General features: G+C 29.4%; 8 protein-coding genes and 1 long non-coding RNA gene across 9 annotated transcripts; 6 read left to right on the top strand and 3 right to left on the bottom strand.

Annotated features, from left to right (window-relative positions):
- The first annotated feature begins 341 nt into the window (after window positions 1-341).
- Window positions 342-1,697, top strand: LOC111416104 (uncharacterized). Its single transcript, XM_023048056.2, has 2 exons — window positions 342-443; window positions 501-1,697. Exons 1-2 carry the CDS (start codon window positions 374-376, stop codon window positions 1,643-1,645), a joined length of 1,215 nt encoding a protein of 404 aa, XP_022903824.2. The 5' UTR covers window positions 342-373; the 3' UTR covers window positions 1,646-1,697.
- Window positions 1,698-2,382: 685 nt separating this feature from the next.
- LOC111416060 (uncharacterized) lies at window positions 2,383-4,559 on the top strand. Its single transcript, XM_023048002.2, has 2 exons — window positions 2,383-2,534; window positions 2,607-4,559. Exons 1-2 carry the CDS (start codon window positions 2,477-2,479, stop codon window positions 3,758-3,760), a joined length of 1,212 nt encoding a protein of 403 aa, XP_022903770.2. The 5' UTR covers window positions 2,383-2,476; the 3' UTR covers window positions 3,761-4,559.
- Window positions 4,560-6,861: 2,302 nt separating this feature from the next.
- Window positions 6,862-8,209, top strand: LOC111416096 (uncharacterized). The gene is made up of 2 exons (XM_023048044.2): window positions 6,862-6,957; window positions 7,007-8,209. The coding sequence occupies exons 1-2, from the start codon at window positions 6,903-6,905 to the stop codon at window positions 8,152-8,154; spliced, it is 1,203 nt and encodes a 400-aa protein (XP_022903812.2). The 5' UTR covers window positions 6,862-6,902; the 3' UTR covers window positions 8,155-8,209.
- An 814-nt stretch (window positions 8,210-9,023) lies between these two features.
- Window positions 9,024-10,371, top strand: LOC111416097 (uncharacterized). Its single transcript, XM_023048045.2, has 2 exons — window positions 9,024-9,114; window positions 9,175-10,371. The coding sequence occupies exons 1-2, from the start codon at window positions 9,051-9,053 to the stop codon at window positions 10,332-10,334; spliced, it is 1,224 nt and encodes a 407-aa protein (XP_022903813.1). The 5' UTR covers window positions 9,024-9,050; the 3' UTR covers window positions 10,335-10,371.
- Window positions 10,372-12,579: 2,208 nt separating this feature from the next.
- LOC111416098 (uncharacterized) lies at window positions 12,580-14,999 on the bottom strand. Its single transcript, XM_023048046.2, has 4 exons — window positions 14,924-14,999; window positions 14,344-14,868; window positions 13,759-14,086; window positions 12,580-13,211 (listed from the first exon to the last, which is right to left on the bottom strand). Exons 1-3 carry the CDS (start codon window positions 14,940-14,942, stop codon window positions 13,974-13,976), a joined length of 657 nt encoding a protein of 218 aa, XP_022903814.2. The 5' UTR covers window positions 14,943-14,999; the 3' UTR covers window positions 12,580-13,211; window positions 13,759-13,973.
- A 219-nt stretch (window positions 15,000-15,218) lies between these two features.
- On the bottom strand, window positions 15,219-16,294 carry LOC139429403 (uncharacterized). Its single transcript, XR_011640046.1, has 2 exons — window positions 15,633-16,294; window positions 15,219-15,570 (listed from the first exon to the last, which is right to left on the bottom strand). It is a non-coding gene; the product is annotated as an uncharacterized lncRNA (long non-coding RNA).
- Window positions 16,295-16,518: 224 nt separating this feature from the next.
- LOC111416057 (ribosomal protein S30) lies at window positions 16,519-17,537 on the top strand. The gene is made up of 4 exons (XM_023047999.2): window positions 16,519-16,576; window positions 16,784-16,873; window positions 16,940-17,105; window positions 17,335-17,537. The coding sequence occupies exons 2-4, from the start codon at window positions 16,799-16,801 to the stop codon at window positions 17,487-17,489; spliced, it is 396 nt and encodes a 131-aa protein (XP_022903767.2). The 5' UTR covers window positions 16,519-16,576; window positions 16,784-16,798; the 3' UTR covers window positions 17,490-17,537.
- A 123-nt stretch (window positions 17,538-17,660) lies between these two features.
- Window positions 17,661-18,434, top strand: LOC111416086 (alpha-ketoglutarate-dependent dioxygenase alkB homolog 6). The gene has a single exon (XM_023048033.2). It carries the CDS (start codon window positions 17,707-17,709, stop codon window positions 18,382-18,384), a length of 678 nt encoding a protein of 225 aa, XP_022903801.2. The 5' UTR covers window positions 17,661-17,706; the 3' UTR covers window positions 18,385-18,434.
- On the bottom strand, window positions 18,413-19,356 carry LOC111416087 (ribosomal protein L18A). The gene is made up of 3 exons (XM_023048034.2): window positions 19,252-19,356; window positions 18,686-19,042; window positions 18,413-18,630 (listed from the first exon to the last, which is right to left on the bottom strand). The coding sequence occupies exons 1-3, from the start codon at window positions 19,267-19,269 to the stop codon at window positions 18,472-18,474; spliced, it is 534 nt and encodes a 177-aa protein (XP_022903802.1). The 5' UTR covers window positions 19,270-19,356; the 3' UTR covers window positions 18,413-18,471.
- Between the last annotated feature and the right edge of the window lie 119 nt (window positions 19,357-19,475).

The raw sequence follows: 19,475 nt of genomic DNA, 5'->3' as shown, positions 1-19,475 counted from the left end.
TTAACCATTTTTATGATGAGGTTTTTATAAAAATCAATTTTTATTTTTTTATTCATTAAAATAAATAAAATTTGACGGATGTTATTTGTGTTGCATAACTTAAGTCAAATTTCAAATTTTTTTTTAATTAATTTAAAAAACGTTTTTAAACATCAATGTTGTAATTTCGAATTAAATGATTACTTTATAATTAAAATCTACGTAAAAACAATTTTTATTGATGCTATCTTGCACTAAATTAAGTGTTTTTCAATTAAGAAATTATCCATTACATCAATTCACATTTTTACTAATAAATAAAAACAATTGTTTGATAACGGTTTAAAATTTATATATAAGGTGCCCGAACCGTATTCTTTTAGTTCGATTCACAATGAATTCACGAATTTTCTTTGTTCTCATCGCGCTCCAAGTTCTTTCAACCTACGCAGCTCCAAGATCAGGTAGAAACAATAAAATAAAATTAAATCTTATTAATCAATTTAATTTGTATTATTAAGGATGTACAATTTCGATTAATAACGATTTGGGGGATCCCCAACCCTTGGTGATAAAACCAAACGGCGGGGTGGGTCAAGAAGCTTTTTATCAACCAACTTCCGGTGATAAAATCGTTCTTAACGACGGAGATGTCGTTGAAGTTGCTTGTCCCAATAATAATTTAGTAATCGATGGAGTGTCTGGAAATAGAGTTGACGAAGCGATTTGTAACGGTGGAAAATTCGACATCGACGGCCAAACCGTTTACTTTTCCGATATCACATGTAAATCAAATCCTTATCACGTAGCTAAAAAGATAGAAGACGCCACTTGCACAAATGGAAAAACTCCCTTTGAAATAGGTTTCGAAGTCGACGAAAACAGATTTTTGAAAATCATCGATATCTGTTTTGACGAAGACCTTCAAACAACCCTTTACAGCCGTTTCGATTTGCCGAGAAGCATCGGGGGATACCAAAGTGGTTTTCCAAGACCTGGATGGAACGCAGAACATTTCACCGCACCAAATGTAGATAATTTATACACCAGAAACACTCAAAGAACGACCATAAACGCCCTTCTTGGGTTACCTTCGAGTTCTTATAAATACATCGCGCAATCGAGTGATTATTTTATGTCCCGAGGTCATTTAACAGCGAAAGCCGACTTCGTTTATGGAGCCCACCAAAGAGGAACGTTTTATTTCTTAAACGCAGCCCCGCAATGGCAAACATTCAACGGAAGAAATTGGAATTCATTAGAACAAGACGTTCGTGGATACGCCGCTGATGAACAAAAAGATCTTGTTGTTTACACCGGAACTCACGGAGTCGCCACTTTACCCCACGAAGAAACCGGCGAAGAAATCGAATTGTATCTTTACGTAAACGGAGATGTTAAACAAATTCCGGTTCCTCAACTTTACTGGAAAGTAGTTTATGAGCCAAGCACTAAATCCGCGATTGCTTTCGTCGGGGTTAACAACCCCTACGTCGAAGATTTAACCGATCAAATTATTTGCAACGATATTTGCGATGGAATCAATTGGTTGAGTTGGGATCAACACGATTCTCAAGATGGATATAGTTATTGTTGTTCCGTCGATGAATTAAAAGAAACCGTTAAGAATTTACCGGATTTGGATGTTCAAGGTTTGTTACAATAAAGGAAAATAAATGTGACAATTTATAAATAAATTGATTAAATTCTTAATACAATGATTATTTATTTATTCAAAAAAAATACTTTATTATTATGTATTTAAATTTTAGGTTATAACTAAAAATTAGGTTATAATAATTATTCTGTCAAGTTGACGTTTAGTTTTTAACTGACAAGAGATGGCGTTTTAAAAAGACATGAAATTAGCATTAAATTGATATTTAATTGCAAAATTGAAAAAAAGAAAAAAAAAAGCAAAAATGCTTTTTATTTAATATATTGCACTTTGTTATTGGCTTCAACATACATAGTTACAATGAGTAAAAACTAAAAAATTAGTTATTTTAAAAAAAGTGAAACTAATCCTAAATAAACTTTATTATCAATATTATATAATAATTTATAAACTTCACCGTTTTTGTTATGAAATATAAGTGTGGATTAAGTACTTACAGTTCAAACTTACAAAATTAATAAGGAGCACAGAAATAATTTTTTAATCTGTCAAATTTGACGTATGAAGAAATTTTCGATAATTTTTAAGAGATGGCGCTTCAAAAAAACGCGATTAAAAAAAATTAAATTAATAGTTATGAAATAAATTGAGAAATCGATTTTTGATTAAGATGAATCGATTAATTAATTTTTTTGATCGATTATTTTCTAAATTAAGAAACCTGTATAAAAAGATAAATTAAAATAAACATTGGAATGTGAGATTACTCCCTTTCCCAATAATTTAGTCACGTTTGTTATCATTGGAATTTATTAAGATTATAAGGAAAAAAATATTAAAGAACTTAACCAGTTTGCAAAGTTCCATCAATTTTTCAACATGAAAATAAACTGTTTTATTATTATTACCTTTATAGCAGTACTTAAGTTAATTTACGGTAAGTCAATAAACAAATCAATCAAAATAAGTCTTATTTAGATAAGAAGTTTAAAAATAATTTAATTTTTAGGATGTACAATCTCTTTAAATACCGATTTGGGAGATCCACAGCCGTTAATTTTAAAATCAAATTTTACTAATGATTTAGTAGATCCGTTTTGTTCACCAACAAACAGGGATCGAATACATTTAAATGATAACGAAACGGTTTTTGTTTCGTGTCCCGGTGGATATTTATTGGTAAAAAACGTTCCCATTTGGACTGATCACGAACGAATTGTTTGCAAGAGAAATAAATTTCTTTTTTACGAAGAAAAAAGGGAAGTAATTTTCATTGATATAACATGTAATAAAATGCCAAAACACACCGCGAGATACACACACAAAAATTGTTTAAAGAATTACAACGAAATCGAGATTGGATTTTTTGTTAAAGGCTATTTTTTGAAAATAACCGAAATTTGTTTCGATCAAAAACTCGATAAAGCTATCTACGCAAAGCATAATTTAACAAAAAGCATTTCTGGGTTTCAATTTGGGTTCCCAAGACCTTCATGGATACAAGATAAATTCTTTAAAGCAAACAACGTGAATTTATTATATACAAGAAACACACAAAGGCGCACAATTAATTCACTTTTAGGGTTAGAATCAGGGTCGTTTAAGTACATTGCTCAATACGGGGATTTCTTTTTAGCACGCGGACATTTAACACCCAGAGCTGACTATTTATATGGATCGTTACAATGGGCCACGTTTTATTTCGTGAATGCGGCGCCTCATTGGCAAACTTTTAATGGGGCTAATTGGATGTTTTTAGAGTCCGACATTCGAAGATTTTCATCGAGAAATCAACGCGATTTAGTTATTTACACCGGAACTTTCGGCGTTTTAACTCTTCCGCATGCCCAAAATGGTCGAGAGATTGAATTATACTTGGATGTTTCACAAAAACATAAAATCCCGGTTCCTAAATTGTTTTGGAAAATTGTTTATGAACCCAATTCCAAATCGGGCGTCGTTTTCCTCGGGGTTAACAATCCTTATATGAAAAACGAAAATGTAGATGATTATATTATTTGTAAAGACGTTTGCGATGAAATTAATTGGTTAACTTGGGAAAGAAAAAATCTTACGGCTGGGTATAGTTATTGTTGTGGAGTTGAAGAGTTTACAAAGATAATTAATTTCCCAGATTTTAATGTTTTAACTTTACTTAAATAATTAATTATAGTTTTCTGTAATTTGCAAACAAAAAAACATTTTAAATCGCTTGAATTATAAGCAAGTAATACATATATTTAACATATTGCACTTTATTATTGGCTGCAAAATACCTGAAAAGTGTAAAAAGAAAATTATATTTTAAAAAACGTTAAAAATTAATCCTAAATAAACTTTATTATCAATATTATATAATAATTAATGAAATTCGCCGTTTTTGTTACGAAATATAAGTGTGGATTGAGTAGTAAGAGTTCAAACTTACAAAATTAATAATGAACAGAGAAATAACTTTTTGATCTGTCAAATTATTTGTTTCTGTCAAATCAGACGTTTGATTTGACGTTTGATGAAATTTGTTAAGTTTTAAGAGATGGCGTTCCAAAAAGACATGAAATTAGCAATAAATTGACATTTAGTTGCAACATGTACATTTTTTTCTTTTCACATTTTAATCATATTATGTTAATGTGTAAAATGCAAAATGTCCTGGTTCCTAAATTGTTTTGGAAAATTGTTTATGAACCCAATTCCGAATCGGGCGTCGTTTTCCTCGCCGTTAACAATCCTTATATGAAAAACGATAATGTAGAGGATTATATTATTTATGAGGACATTTGCGATGAAATTAATTGGTTAACTTGGGAAAGAAAAAATCTTACGGCTGGGTATAGTTATTGTTGTGGAGTTGAAGAGTTTACAAAGATAGTTAATTTCCCAGATTTTAATGTTTTAACTTTACTTAAATAATTAATTATAGTTTTCTGTAATTTGCAAACAATAAAACATTTTAAATCGCTTGAATTATAATCAAGCATACATATATTTAACATATTACACTTTATTATTGGCTGCAAAATACCTGAAAAGTGTAAAAAGAAAAAACTAGTTATTTTAAAAAACGTTAAAAATTAATCCTAAATAAACTTTATTATCACTATTATATAATAATTTATGAAAGTCACCGTTTTTGTTACGAAATATAAGTGTGGATTAAGTAGTAAGAGTTCAAACTTACAAAATTAATAATGAACACAGAAATAACTTTTTGATCTGTCAAATTTGTTTCTGTCAAATTAGACGTTTGATGAAATTTGTTAAGTTTTAAGAGATGGCGTTTCAAAAAGACATGAAATTAGCAATAAATTGACATTTAGTTGCAATATGTACATTTTTTTCTTTTCACATTTTAATCATATGTTAATGTGCAAAATGCAAAATGTCCCGGTTCATAAATTGTTTTGGAAAATTGTTTATGAACCCAATTCCGAATCGGGCGTCGTTTTCCTCGCCGTTAACAATCCTTATATGAAAAACGAAAATGTAGAGGATTATATTATTTGTAAAGACGTTTGCGATGAAATTAATTGGTTAACTTGGGAAAGAAAAAATCTTACGGCTGGGTATAGTTATTGTTGTGGAGTTAAAGAGTTTATAAAGATAATTAATTTCCCAGATTTTAATGTTTTAACTTTACTTAAATAATTAATTATAGTTTTCTGTAATTTGCAATCAATAAAACATTTTAAATCGCTTGAATTATAATCAAGTAATACATATATTTAACATATTGCACTTTATTATTGGCTGCAAAATACCTGAAAAGTGTAAAAAGAAAATTATATTTTAAAAAACGTTAAAAATTAATCCTAAATAAACTTTATTATCAATATTATATAATAATTAATGAAATTCACCGTTTTTGTTACGAAATATAAGTGTGGATTAAGTAGTAAGAGTTCAAACTTACAAAATTAATAATGAACACAGAAATAACTTTTTGATCTGTCAAATTTGTTTCTGTCAAATTAGACGGTTGATGAAATTTGTTAAGTTTTAAGAGATGGCGTTTCAAAAAGACATGAAATTAGCAATAAATTGACATTTAGTTGCAACATGTACATTTTATTCTTTTCACATTTTAATCATAATATGTTAATGTGCAAAATGCAAAATGTCGCGGTTCCTAAATTGTTTTGGAAAATTGTTTATGAACCCAATTCCGAAACGGGCGTCGTTTTCTTCGCCGTTAACAATCTTTATGTGAAAAACGATAATGTAGAGGATTATATTATTTGTGAGGACGTTTGCGATGAAATTAATTGGTTAACTTGGGAGAGAAAAAATCTTACGGCTGGGTATAGTTATTGTTGTGGAGTTGAAGAGTTTACAAAGATAATTAATTTCCCAGATTTTAATGTTTTAACTTTACTTAAATAATTAATTATAGTTTTCTGTAATTTGCAAACAATAAAACATTTTAAATCGCTTGAATTATAATCAAGTAATACATATATTTAACATATTGCACTTTATTATTGGCTGCAAAATACCTGAAAAGTGTAAAAAGAAAAAACTAAGTGTAAATAAACTTTATTATCAATATTATATAATAATTAATGAAATTCACCGTTTTTATTAAGAAATATAAGTGTGGATTAAGTAGTAAGAGTTCAAACTTACAAAATTAATAATGAACACAGAAATAACTTTTTGATCTGTCAAATTTGTTTCTGTCAAATCAGACGTTTGATGAAATTTGTTAAGTTTTAAGAGATGGCGCTTCAAAAAGACATGAAATTAGCAATAAATTGACATTTAGTTGCAACATGTACATTTTTTTCTTTTCACATTTTAATCATATTATGTTAATGTGTAAAATGCAAAATGTCCCGGTTCCTAAATTGTTTTGGAAAATTGTTTATAAACCCAATTCCGAATCGGGCGTCGTTTTCCTCGCCGTTACCAATCCTTATATGAAAAACGAAAATGTAGAGGATTATATTATTTGTAAAGACGTTTGTGATGAAATTAATTGGTTAACTTGGGATAGAAAAAATCTTACGGCTGGGTATAGTTATTGTTGTGGAGTTAAAGAGTTTACAAAGATAGTTAATTTCCCAGATTTTAATGTTTTAACTTTACTTAAATAATTAATTATAGTTTTCTGTAATTTGCAAACAATAAAACATTTTAAATCGCTTGAATTACAATCGATACTTCTTATTGCAACATTCCATGTAGTAACAACGTGCGATTAACGCAATAAAAAATTGATTTATTATGATCAGATAATTTCAAGAGGACACTTATAAAAAGATTTCTCGCCCAATTTTAATCCATTTCAATTAAAACTAAAAAGATGTTGATTCCTTCATTATTTCTTACACTATCTTTACAAATAACCATAATTTATGGTAAGTTCCTTAAAAAATTAAATAAAAAAATAATTAAATATCTTTTTAGGGTGTACCATATCCATAAACGATGATTTGGGCGACCCACAACCGTTAGTTTTAAATCCAAGCGGTGGTTATGGCCACAGTGCCTTTCATTTACCCGACACAGGCGATAAAATAAAATTATCCAACGGAGAAACGGTTCAGGTAGCTTGCCCAGGGGGTGTCGTTGTAATTGGCGGAGTTTCAACAACGAGTAATGTTGGCACAGCCACTTGTAACAATAACAAATTCACAATTTCTTCTAAATCGGTTAATTTCATCGATATAACATGCTCCACTGTTCCATATCACACAGCAAGAGCCACCGGAAATAAATGTTTAACAACTCATAAAGAAATCGAGATCGGTTTTGATATAAATAATCGTTTCCTAAAACATATCGATGTATGTTTTGATGAAAGCAAAGATAATGTATTATATAGCAAATTTAATTTAACGAAAACCATCGATGGGTACCAATCTGGTTATCCAAGACCAAGTTGGATCCAGGGTAACTTTTTTAGCGTATCTGGTGTTGATAATTTATATACAAAGAATAATCAAAGGGCGGTTATTAATAACTTATTGGGTTTGGATGAAAACTCTTATAAATATATCGCAGAGTCGTCTGATTTCTATTTAGCGAGGGGTCATTTAACAGCGAAAGCCGATTTTTTGTTTGGAGCTCAACAACGCGCCACGTTTTATTTCGTAAACGCCGCCCCTCAATGGCAAACGTTTAACGGGCAAAACTGGATGTATTTGGAATCTGATACTCGCGATTTTGCCGCATCGAAAAATAAAGATTTAATCGTTTACACCGGAACTTACGGTGTTGCAACTTTACCCCACGAAAAAACTGGGGTTGACACCGAATTATATTTGTACGTTAATGGAAATAATAAAAGGATACCGGTTCCAAGATTATTTTGGAAAGTTTTATACGAACCAACTACGAAAGCCGGCGTGGTTTTCTTGGGTGTTAATAACCCCTACGTTTTGAATTCCTCCAAGGATGTTATTTGCACGGATATTTGCTCTCAGTATTCTTGGTTAACTTGGGATAGGAAAACGATTTCGAAAGGATATGGATATTGTTGTTCGGTCGCTGATTTTAGAAAGGTTGTAACTACGCTTCCAGCTTTTGAAGTTACGCAGTTGCTAAATAAATGATTAATAATGAAAAAAAATGTTTAAAAAATAATAAATTGTTTCTTTCAAAAACCTTTTAAGGCGTTTTAAAGCGTTCTAAACGATCCATTTTTCCTATTTTATATTCTACGAAGTAACATTTTCTTTATCTTGATTATAAACGCAACATAACCTGAATCAAAACAAACTTAATCTGTCATAATTTTTAAATAACCTAACAGCGACATCTGATAGCGAATAGATTAAGTAATGTTTTTGAAATTTTTCAATTAATTATAATTAAAGAAAAAATAATTAATAAAATTAATTTATTTTAATGTTTGTGGAGAGTTTTTAAATTTGTAATCGAAATTTCATGATTATTTGCAAACTTTATTTTTTTAACATAACTTATAAGTTCAAAGGACTTAAGTTACTTTAATATTAGCTGTCACTTTTGACGTTTAATTGTCAACGTTGAACTCACATATTTGTAATATTTGTAGTGTAAATTTTAATGTTTGCGTTAACTTTAAGGATAATATCAAATATAATTCATCATTTTCGACGTTTTTTGAGATAAAATTGAAGCTTTAAAATCAATATGAAATCACGAACTTCATGTTGGAATTGTCATTTTTGATGTTTAAGTTTCCAGTTTTAAGTTTTGACGTTTAATTGTCAAAATTGACGTTTCTTAGTTTTCCAAGACTAGTTTGATTGAATTAAATTAATACTTTAATTTCGTTTTTATAAATATTGTACACGAAGATAATGCGAACCAGTTATTCGCGTTACAACCTTTATTTTACTACTAATTACTTAAAAATTTTTCACATTTTTACTTTTCAAAAACCTTTTAACATTTTTTTACAAACGATCCCAACCACTATATAAATCAACTAAATGATCGTTATTAAGACATTAAGGTTCTCGTTATGACGCTTAAAACAATTACGTTCGTTGTGTTCTTTGTACATTTAATCACCGTAAAAGTTATCGGTAAGTATAATAAAAATTATTTTGTTTCTTATTAGATTGGTATTAAAATTAATCTTTTAGGTTGCTCAATTTCGATTAACAATGACTTAGGAAGTCCTCAACCTTTAATTTTAAAATCGACGTATGATGGAAATGAACAACCGTTTTATTTACCATCATCCGGAGATCAAATCACTTTAGAAGTCGGAGAGATCATAAAAATCGCCTGTCCGGGAGGTAAAATAAGCATAAATGGATCATTAACAAATAACGTCGAAGATTATGCGATTTGTAATAAAGAAGGAAAATTTGATATCGATTCAAAATCGATTTTTTTTTCTTCAATTACATGTTCGTGTCTTCCCGTCCACACCGCAAGATACACAAACAATACCTGTTTAAATAATTTTACCGAAATAGAAATTGGGTTCGAATTGCCACTTTCGAAGCAATTCTTAAGACAAATTTTGGTTTGTTTTGATGATGACAAAGATAACACTTTATTCACATCTTTTAATTTAACGAAAACTATAAGTGGTTCTCAAGTAAATTTTCCACGACCCAGTTGGGTTCAGGGAAAATTTTATCACGTCACCGGGGTTAACACCTTGTACTCAAGAGCAACACAAAGAAAAACTATCAATTCTCTTCTTGGTTTAGCTTCGTCATCTTACAAATACGTTGCAGAATCGGGTGATTTATACCTAACGCGAGGTCATTTAGCAGCAAAAACCGATTTCTTATTTGGATCTCAACACAGAGCTACTTTTTATTTTATAAATGCAGTTCCACAATGGCAAACTTTTAACGCGGTTAATTGGGGAAGATTGGAAGCGAATGTACGAGACTTTGCAACTAATTCAGAAAAGGATTTTGTTATCTATACGGGAACTTATGGTGCAACAACTCTAAAACACGAAACGACGGGGAATGACGTTGAGTTGTATCTTTCGGTGAAGGGGAGTGATAAAAGAATTCCAATTCCCCAAATTATTTGGAAAATAGTTTACGAACCTTTAAATAAATCAGCGGTTGTTATGGTTGGAGTAAATAATCCTTATAGAACGCAAGATGATTTAGCTAAAGATGTTATTTGTGAGGATGTTTCCAATCGAATAGCTTGGGTTACTTGGAATACAACAAATTTGAAGAACGGATATGGTTATTGTTGTGATTATCATGATTTCAAAAAGATTGTTTGGAATATCCCAGAATTAGAGGTTAACCAATTGTTGATGTAAACACGAAAATATTATTATCAAATATGTTTTATTATTATGTGTTATATTGTATCTTTTCCTTTTCCATATGAAGTGATCCATTCAAACCTTACTTAATTAAGAAACGTCAACTTTGACAATTAAACGTCAAAAATGACATTTTTAAATTTTATTACCAACTGGTAACTTAAACATCAAAAATTACAATTTCAACATGAAGTTCGTGATTTCATCTTGATTTTAAAGCTTCAATTTTGTCTCAAAAAACGTCAAAAATGATCGCTTAATGAATTATATTGCATATTATACTTCAAAATTAACCCATACATTAAAATTTACGCTTGAAATGTCACAAATATGTAAATTAACCTTCAACGTTGACAATTAAACGTCAAAAGTGACAGCTAATATTAAAGTATTAAATTTAATTCAATCAAAAAACGTCAATTTTGATAGTTAAACGTCAAAAATTACATTTTTATCACAAACTGGAAACTTAAACATCAAAAATGACAATTTCAACATGAAGTTCGTGATTTTATCTTGATTTTAAAGCTTCAATTTTGTCTCAAAAACGTTTAAAATGATCGCTTAATGAATTATATTTCATATTATACTTCAAAATTAACCCATACATTAAAATTTACGCTTCAAATGTCACAAATATGTAAATTAACCTTCAACGTTGACAATTAAACGTCAAAAGTGACAGCTAATATTAAAGTATTAAATTTAATTCAATCAAAAAACGTCAATTTTGATAGTTAAACGTCAAAAGTTACATTTTTATTACAAACTGGAAACTTAAACATCAAAAATGACAATTTCAACATGAAGTTCGTGATTTTATCTTGATTTTAAAGCTTCAATTTTGTCACAAAAACGTTTAAAATGATCGCTTAATGAATTATATTTCATATTATACTTCAAAATTAACCCATACATTAAAATTTACGCTTCAAATGTCACAAATATGTAAATTAACCTTCAACGTTGACAATTAAACGTCAAAAATGACAGCTAATATTAAAGTATTAAATTTAATTCAATCAAAAAACGTCAATTTTGATAGTTAAACGTCAAAAATTACATTTTTATCACAAACTGGAAACTTAAACATCAAAAATGACAATTTCAACATGAAGTTCGTGATTTAATCTTGATTTTAAAGCTTCAATTTTGTCTCAAATACGTTTAAAATGATCGCTTAATGAATTATATTTCATATTATACTTCAAAATTAACCCATACATTAAAATTCACGCTTTAAATGTCACAAATATGTAAATTAACCTTCAACGTTGACAATTAAACGTCAAAAGTGACAGCTAATATTAAAGTATTAAATTTAATTCAATCAAAAACCGTCAATTTTGATAGTTAAACGTCAAAAATTACATTTTTATTACAAACTGGAAACTTAAACATCAAAAATGACAATTTCAACATGAAGTTCGTGATTTTATCTTGATTTTAAAGCTTCAATTTTGTCTCAAAAACGTTTAAAATGATCGCTTAATGAATTATATTTCATATTATACTTCAAAATTAACCCATACATTAAAATTTACGCTTGAAATGTCACAAATATGTAAATTAACCTTCAACGTTGACAATTAAACGTCAAAAGTGACATCTAATATTAAAGTATTAAATTTAATTCAATCAAAAAACGTCAATTTTGATAGTTAAACGTCAAAAATTACATTTTTATTACAAACTGGAAACTTAAACATCAAAAATGACAATTTCAACTTGAAGTTCGTGATTTTATCTTGATTTTAAAGCTTCAATTTTGTCTCAAAAATGTTTAAAATGATCGCTTAATGAATTATATTTCATATTATACTTCAAAATTAACCCATACATTAAAATTTACGCTTCAAATGTCACTAATATGTAAATTAACCTTCAACGTTGACAATTAAACGTCAAAAGTGACAGCTAATATTAAAGTATTAAATTTAATTCAATCAAAAAACGTCAATTTTGATAGTTAAACGTCAAAAGTTACATTTTTATCACAAACTGGAAACTTAAACATCAAAAATGACAATTTCAACATGAAGTTCGTGATTTTATCTTGATTTTAAAGCTTCAATTTTGTCTCAAAAACGTCAAAAATGATCGCTTAATGAATTATATTTTATATTATCCTTCAAAATGAACCCAAACATACGAATATGTAAATTAATTTTCAACGTTGGCAATTAAACGTCAAAAGTGACAGTTTATTTGAAATGTTGATGAAAAAAAAGCGATTGCGTATGAAAAATGAAAATATTTATTGAAACAAACTTAATAGGGACATAACCCAAAAATAAATAAACTCTTAAAAAATAAAAATATTCTTATTATAACAACTTGGCAAAAAAAATCGGTCTTTGTTAGTTAATAATAAGAAAAAAATAACAAAATCTATCACTCTCAAAATAGATAACTAGAATAAAGTAAAATTCATCCCATTTTCATTTTCACACCATCATTTCATTTCATAAATTTTTCTAATTCGCTTTTTGCAAGTATTGTGGCTTTTGGAGCGATTTTAACATACATCTTCGGCGATTTCTGTTTTCTTCCAGCACTCCTCCCATATTTAATTACATTTTCACCTACATTTGTGGCAACCCCATCATCCGTTATATCAATCACTTCAACCGACGAATTCATTGACAAAGGCGCCTTTGTTGAACTGGGAATCATTTTTCCTTGCAATTTTTGTTGCAATTTATATTCAAATCTAGGTTGTATTTGACGTTGAATATCCTGGGATGATATAGCGGTTGGTATTAATTGAATTTTGAATAAACTACCAGATGATTCTTTAAGTTCGTATTTTGCCAATTTGTAAAAAGCGTAATAAGAACCGCTGTGTGCTTGAAAACCCAATTTTTGATACTACAACAAAAAAATTTATTAATTTATTATTTTTAAATGTTAAAAACAAGAAAAAACATAAGCGAGAAAAAATAAATCCTATAAACACAGAAATATGAGAAAAAAGCGTTACTTCAAAGTTTGTAGTTTCGATTACTTCTATTACACTAAGTGGTATTTCCTGTTGTTGTTCATTTTGTTCTTCTGCTATATCGTCATTGAACTCAGCAACACCAATAATTCTATGATGGGGGCAGTTTTTTTGAAACTGAACGTATAATGACTAGGTTTTCTGTGAAATGGCGAATTACGGCTTTTGCCTACGACATGGACATCTTTGCCGAATGAGTAAAGAGAGAATCCTACTGACATGGAAGGTTTGTTGGAAGGGTGCCAACAAAAAGAAACGAAAGAAGAAGGCCTAGAAAAAAATGGATCCGGGATATCAATGTGTAGATGTAGAGGTGAAGGTGATGGAATGAAAGGACCGCTAGCAATTGAGATGCGAGAAGCGGCAAATTTAAAAAAAGCTGCAAATACTCGCCAAATAGAAATGTTAAAAACTTACCGGGAAATTTATCGAAAACAACGATGAATATCTATCCAAATATTTATGAATATTGTTATCTTCATTATCTTTTTGAATTTTAACCTTATTTTTAACAGCAATCGTCTTTGGGGCTGAGCTTGTCCAAGGTGATTGAATTACTGGGTTTGTAAATAACGGTTGTTTACCCATATTGCGTAACAAGTTTTAACAAGTTTAACAAAAAAAATTATTTGTTAACGGGTCGATTTCGTTTGTGATAAATCTTGAACTATTTCCTCACCAACAACGACGTCTTCTTGTTCTTCAGACGTCGACACTTGTAAAGTTAATTCTTTTTTTTCTATAACTATAATAATAATAATAATAATATTAATAAAAGGAAAAATCCGTTTTATCTCAATTCGACTAAACCTAATTCTGCTTCAATGTTAAAATAAAATAAAATCGATATGAATAAACAAGTCCTAAGCCGAGTTTTTGCGCCCTATTTTCGTGAGAAAGAGACCAGTTAAACAAGTATCAACTTACAAAAAATGTAATTTTGATTAAAATTTATAAACAAACCCCGCCATCTATTGAGTATCTCCTAAATTAACTTCTTACCGGTTTTATTACATTTAATTTTTGATTTATTATTATTATACACAGTCCTCTTCATTTCAACTTCCCTTTCAAAAACATCCTCGACTTCCTCGTTCAACTCCTCATCACATTTTCGGTAATAACAAAAGTGAGGATTCTTTCTTTGTATTTTTTTGTTTAAAACCCCAGAATCTTCTCGTTTATTACAAACATTTCCATTTCTGTATTTTCTCACATACAAGAGTCGATCAACGCTCGAAACGAACTCATTTTTACACATAGAAAGGGCCGTGTGAAGACTCGCCGGGTGCATTTCGGGGAAAAGCTGCATCAAACGTACGAAATTGTTAAAATAAGTTATGGTCGGTTTCGTTTTTAAACACCACGAAGATGATGTTCTTAATGAGTAATTCGAGGGGGTTTTAGGTGGAACGTGACAGTTTTCTGAGCATTTTCCGCCCGTTTTGCAACTCGTCGTTGCGGTAATCGGGGCGTTTGAAGTCCACGGGCAGTGAATAGTTGCGGTTTTTAATCTTAAATGATGATCTAAAATAAGGTTATGTTTTTGGGTTTAACGAATTAGATTAAAAAGTAAATTTACCTCGATTCGTGTCGTTCATTGTTTATCAAAAATTAAAACTAATCAATTCAATTTTACATTTAACTTGTCATTAATTGTTGTAATTTATATAAATAAAATTTGTTTTATTATAATCTATTTTTTTAAATAAATTAGCGCCACATATTATCGATTACATGAACTATATTTGATTAATTAAATTTAAATAGAGAACTTTATTGCCGACATTTCAAAAATTAATTAATTTTTTTAATAAAAAGTAATTAAATATAGGCCAACAAAACAGGCAATACACAAAAGACAAAACTTATAGAAGTTCACTTCATTTAATTTAATAAAAAAGTATAAAAATTTATTTTAAAACGTACAGAAACAAAATAACAAATAATTATCATTTAAGGAATCGCGGGAAATTCAAAATTTTCTATGTAACTCGGTCTCTTCCTCAAATGCTTTTTCCTTATATCTTTAACTCTGCTTTGAAACACTTTGTTTAAATTATAATTTCCGTATGGAAAGAATCGTTGTCTTGAAGTTTGTCTTTTCACCAAAACCCTTTGATTTTCTTGGTCATTTTCTTCATTGATAGCTCTTCCAGAAATTTGTTCAACATTAAAACAAACGGCTACAATAACCATTAATAAACAAATATAAAAACATTTCACCATCTACAACAAAAAAAATTGATATAAATTAATTATGATTATAACTCAGCAGCTTTAACAATTACCATTTTTGTGTTTTTAAAACTTTTTATGTAAGCAATAAGTAACTAACTCAAAAACAATTTGAAACTGAAGAATAACGAAGTTGGATGGGCGAATTTATACCAAACAGCCTGGTGAGTATTCGTTAAGTGGTGAGTCAAGGTGGAAAGAACATTATCGAAAATCTTAGAATTGTAAAAGACATTTTTAAAACAATAAAATAAACAACTCTAAAAGATAGAGATGGTCAGTACGTCTTTAAAGATGAGTTATGGTGTAAGTGTTAATGTTAAAATGCCATATAAACCGTTTACTCAGCATCTAACACGTGGAAATACATTGTAATACATTATTTACGACGAAATACCGTTTGTAATTGTTCTAATTTTAGATACATAGATCTTTTAGGAAATGTTCCCTCAAGGATGATAAATATTTGCTTTAATATTTAATTCTTTCGAAAAAATTTTATTGAGCAACATTGCAAACAAATTTTTAGGAATTTCTAAAATTCCTGAATCACAAAATAATTAAATTTCACCCGCACGAACGCAAGTAAAACTCATTAACAAAGCGACGCTAAATTAGAGAGATCTTTTTTAAATATCAATTAAATCTTCATTGACATTAATTTAAAAAAATGCGTAAACAATCTACTTCGAGAAATTATTTAAAAACTTTTAATTAATTTAATATTAAACTATTTATTTGACGTTTTGAACGTCACTCACTTAGACTAACTTCACGTAGATTTAAGAGAATAATTATAACAAAAAATCTCATAAAGTAAAAATTATCCCATAAACCCATGTATATAAATAAATTATTAATGCATTTAATATTATTTAATTAAATTAAATATATTTATTAAAATAAAGTTAATAATCAATAAAGATGTCGCTTCTTTTAAGTTTCCGTATCCGGTGGCTAACTTCATTCTCTTCGTTGTTGTCTACAACGCTGTCAGGTACTTGTCAATGCTTTTTATCAAAATTTTTACTAAAATCGCCTTAATATTTCTATTAAAACCAATCGAAACACTCATTAACATAACTAAGAACAATTTTATACCCTAAATCTTAAAGAAAAACATCTCATTTTATCCCCTCATGGAATTAACCGTCAATCATTGACAACGTGTTTTTTCAAGTTTTCGTTTTAATTTCTTTTTTAGATAGCAACTTTTAAAATGCGATTGATCGTTCGAGGTTTATCCACCAACGTTTTGGAGTGCCAAGGCACCGAAACTGTTGCAGAATTAAAGGTAACAAATTGTATTAAAAAAAAGTGAGGTTATGATTAATTTTGATGATAAAATCATGTTTTTTAGAGTAAAATCGCCGCGTTAGAAAATCTTACATCGCTTGATGTGAGTTTATACGCTTCCGGGCGTCCAATTTCTGATGATACGGTCATCTCGGCTTTTGAAAATATTGATATTGAGTTGGATTGTGGGTTACAAGGTGGTAAAGTTCATGGATCCCTTGCGCGTGCTGGTTTGTATTTATTTTTTGTTAATTTTTATTATTTAAAGTTAAATTGCAAGCGTCAGCAGGTATCTTTATGTTATAATTGATTGATAACCTTCCGAAAGCTTGCTAAAGAATAAATTGGAATTGTTTGACATGTTCATTGTTATTTTTATGAATGCACATGATAAAAATTCTTGACAAAGTACTTCTTAATTGATTAATTATCGTGTGATACTATTTTTTAATATTTTAGGTAAAGTAAAAGGTCAAACTCCTAAAGTAGAAAAGCAAGAAAAGAAAAAGAAGAAGACAGGACGTGCTAAAAGACGTATTCAATACAACAGGAGATTCGTTAATGTTGTAACTGCTTTTGGACGCCGTAAAGGACCTAATTCTAAATCCACTTAAGTTTCTAGTTGTATAATAATGTATACAAATAAAAAGATGTGTTTCTAATTAATTTGGTTTTATTTATTGAAACCATATATATATTCATTGATCAAATTTCAATCTAAATCCAAACATTTTTTAAAACATTTTTTGTGATTAACTTATGCAACCAATTTAACACCTACTCAAACGTCAACATGAATAACGTCGTCATTGCAATTTCAATAAAAACGAAATGCAATCTTTAAACCAATATAAAGTGGAATTATCACCAACAACTACGTATTACATTCCTAATTTTATAACTCACGATGAAGAGCAAGAAATCCTTAAGAAAGTATACGAAGTACCAAAACCGAAATGGACGTATTTAAAAAATCGCCGGTTACAAGATTACGGTGGAATTCCTCACCGAAATGGTATGATAGTGGATAAAATTCCATCCTGGTTGGATGTATATTTAGATCGAGTCTCAAAGTTAAACGTTTTTAATGGGCAACGAGCTAATCACGTACTTATCAACGAATACTTACCTGGTCAGGGGATTATGCCCCATTTAGATGGATCTCTTTTTTACCCAACGATAACTACGATAACTTGTGGATCCCATGGTATTTTGGAGTTTTTAGATGATTATTATGGCTCTAGAATTCCAATTTGTTCGTTATTGTTAGAACGTTATAGTTTGGTGATATTACAAGGTGAAATGTACGGGAAATATTTACATTGTATCAATGAAGTCGAAGAGGATGTTATTACCGAGGAAGTTGTGAATTTAAAAAAATGTGGCGAGATTTTTAGTGTCGGACAAAAATTAAAACGCGAAACTAGAGTTTCTTTGACTATTCGTAATGTTCCTAAACTTGCTAAATTAGATTTAATGAATATTATTATGAATAAAACTAACAAGTAATTTATTTTTATATTCAACTTAAAAAATAAAACACTTTGACCTTTTTTAAATTAACTTTTTATTCATCAAATTCCTATAATTAACACATTAAAGGAAATAAGTCCTTGGTCTACGAACTGAGAAACGATTCATCGTCTTCCTTTGTTGTATACGTTTAGGTAATGGGAACCTAATCTTAGAATCATGGAATTGCTTCACTTGTGGTCTTCTGCAAGCTGAAGCCTTAACTTCCTCAACTTTAATAACCTAATAAAAAAAAATGATTTTATTTTATAAAATGACTTTATTTTAATTAACTTACTTGAATAGAATGGGCACGAGCACGATGACGAGCCCCCATATCGCGGTAACACTGTGTAACAGCGGCCGAAACGCTTAAGTCACGATATTCACGGTACATGTTGTGAGTACCCGACCTAGAATCATACCTCAACCAAATACCAAAGTTCTTAATCTTAATTGGGGTCTTCTCAGGAATAGGACGTACTGAAACAATCTCCCCTGTTGATTTCTTAAACTTTTTAAGCTGTCTTAAGAAGTACCAAAAGCGAGATTTGGCAACAATTGGATCAGGGGCGAAAATCCTCATTTTGTACAATGGGGTTTCCTTTTCTTTTTCGGTGGGCAGTTTACGCCCGATTACTTCGAACTCTTTCAACTAAAAATTAAAAAAAAATTTGATTAAAATATAGTAAAGAAAACACGTGGACATAACCTCAAATACGTAAACATTGATGATTTGCGGATTTTGGGGAATAAATTGGCACAATTTAATTGATTATTTTAGAAATGGGAGAATACACATCATTTTAAGTAATTAATTTGTACATTTAGGTGATAATTAGTTAAGAAATAATGAAAACAAACCTCTCCTTTGGCTTTCATGGCTGCGGCGTCAACGAAAAGGAAGCGGAAATTTCTAACCTGTCACAGGACGTAAATGTCACTTGAAGCAGCTAACTTCAGTTCACTGATTTAATTGAATTTTATTTCTTACAACATAACTTAAATTATTTAAAATAAGAAATTAAGTGTATTGTAATTAAATAAGCATACAAATTTAATATATATATATATATATATATATCTAT

The sequence above is a fragment of the Onthophagus taurus genome, chromosome 3 (genome assembly GCF_036711975.1).
Source record: "Onthophagus taurus isolate NC chromosome 3, IU_Otau_3.0, whole genome shotgun sequence".
Classification (NCBI taxonomy): Eukaryota; Metazoa; Arthropoda; class Insecta; order Coleoptera; family Scarabaeidae; genus Onthophagus; species Onthophagus taurus.
Note: the sequence above shows the minus strand (reverse complement) of the source record. Positions and strands in the feature narration are given on the sequence as shown.

Coding starts and splice junctions, on each gene's coding strand:
- LOC111416057 (XM_023047999.2), top strand. CDS start 16,799: ATGCGATTGATCGTTCGAGGTTTATCCACCAACGTTTTGGAGTGCCAA. Junction 16,874..16,939: donor AAACTGTTGCAGAATTAAAG/GTAACAAATTGT, acceptor CATGTTTTTTAG/AGTAAAATCGCCGCGTTAGA. Junction 17,106..17,334: donor TGGATCCCTTGCGCGTGCTG/GTTTGTATTTAT, acceptor TTAATATTTTAG/GTAAAGTAAAAGGTCAAACT.
- LOC111416060 (XM_023048002.2), top strand. CDS start 2,477: ATGAAAATAAACTGTTTTATTATTATTACCTTTATAGCAGTACTTAAG. Junction 2,535..2,606: donor AGTACTTAAGTTAATTTACG/GTAAGTCAATAA, acceptor TTTAATTTTTAG/GATGTACAATCTCTTTAAAT.
- LOC111416097 (XM_023048045.2), top strand. CDS start 9,051: ATGACGCTTAAAACAATTACGTTCGTTGTGTTCTTTGTACATTTAATC. Junction 9,115..9,174: donor AATCACCGTAAAAGTTATCG/GTAAGTATAATA, acceptor TTAATCTTTTAG/GTTGCTCAATTTCGATTAAC.
- LOC111416087 (XM_023048034.2), bottom strand. Junction 18,631..18,685: donor CTCGTGCCCATTCTATTCAA/GTAAGTTAATTA, acceptor TTTTTTTATTAG/GTTATTAAAGTTGAGGAAGT.
- LOC111416098 (XM_023048046.2), bottom strand. Junction 14,087..14,343: donor AATTAAATGTAATAAAACCG/GTAAGAAGTTAA, acceptor TTATTATTATAG/TTATAGAAAAAAAAGAATTA.
- LOC111416104 (XM_023048056.2), top strand. CDS start 374: ATGAATTCACGAATTTTCTTTGTTCTCATCGCGCTCCAAGTTCTTTCA. Junction 444..500: donor CTACGCAGCTCCAAGATCAG/GTAGAAACAATA, acceptor TGTATTATTAAG/GATGTACAATTTCGATTAAT.
- LOC111416096 (XM_023048044.2), top strand. CDS start 6,903: ATGTTGATTCCTTCATTATTTCTTACACTATCTTTACAAATAACCATA. Junction 6,958..7,006: donor ACAAATAACCATAATTTATG/GTAAGTTCCTTA, acceptor ATATCTTTTTAG/GGTGTACCATATCCATAAAC.
- LOC111416086 (XM_023048033.2), top strand. CDS start 17,707: ATGCAATCTTTAAACCAATATAAAGTGGAATTATCACCAACAACTACG.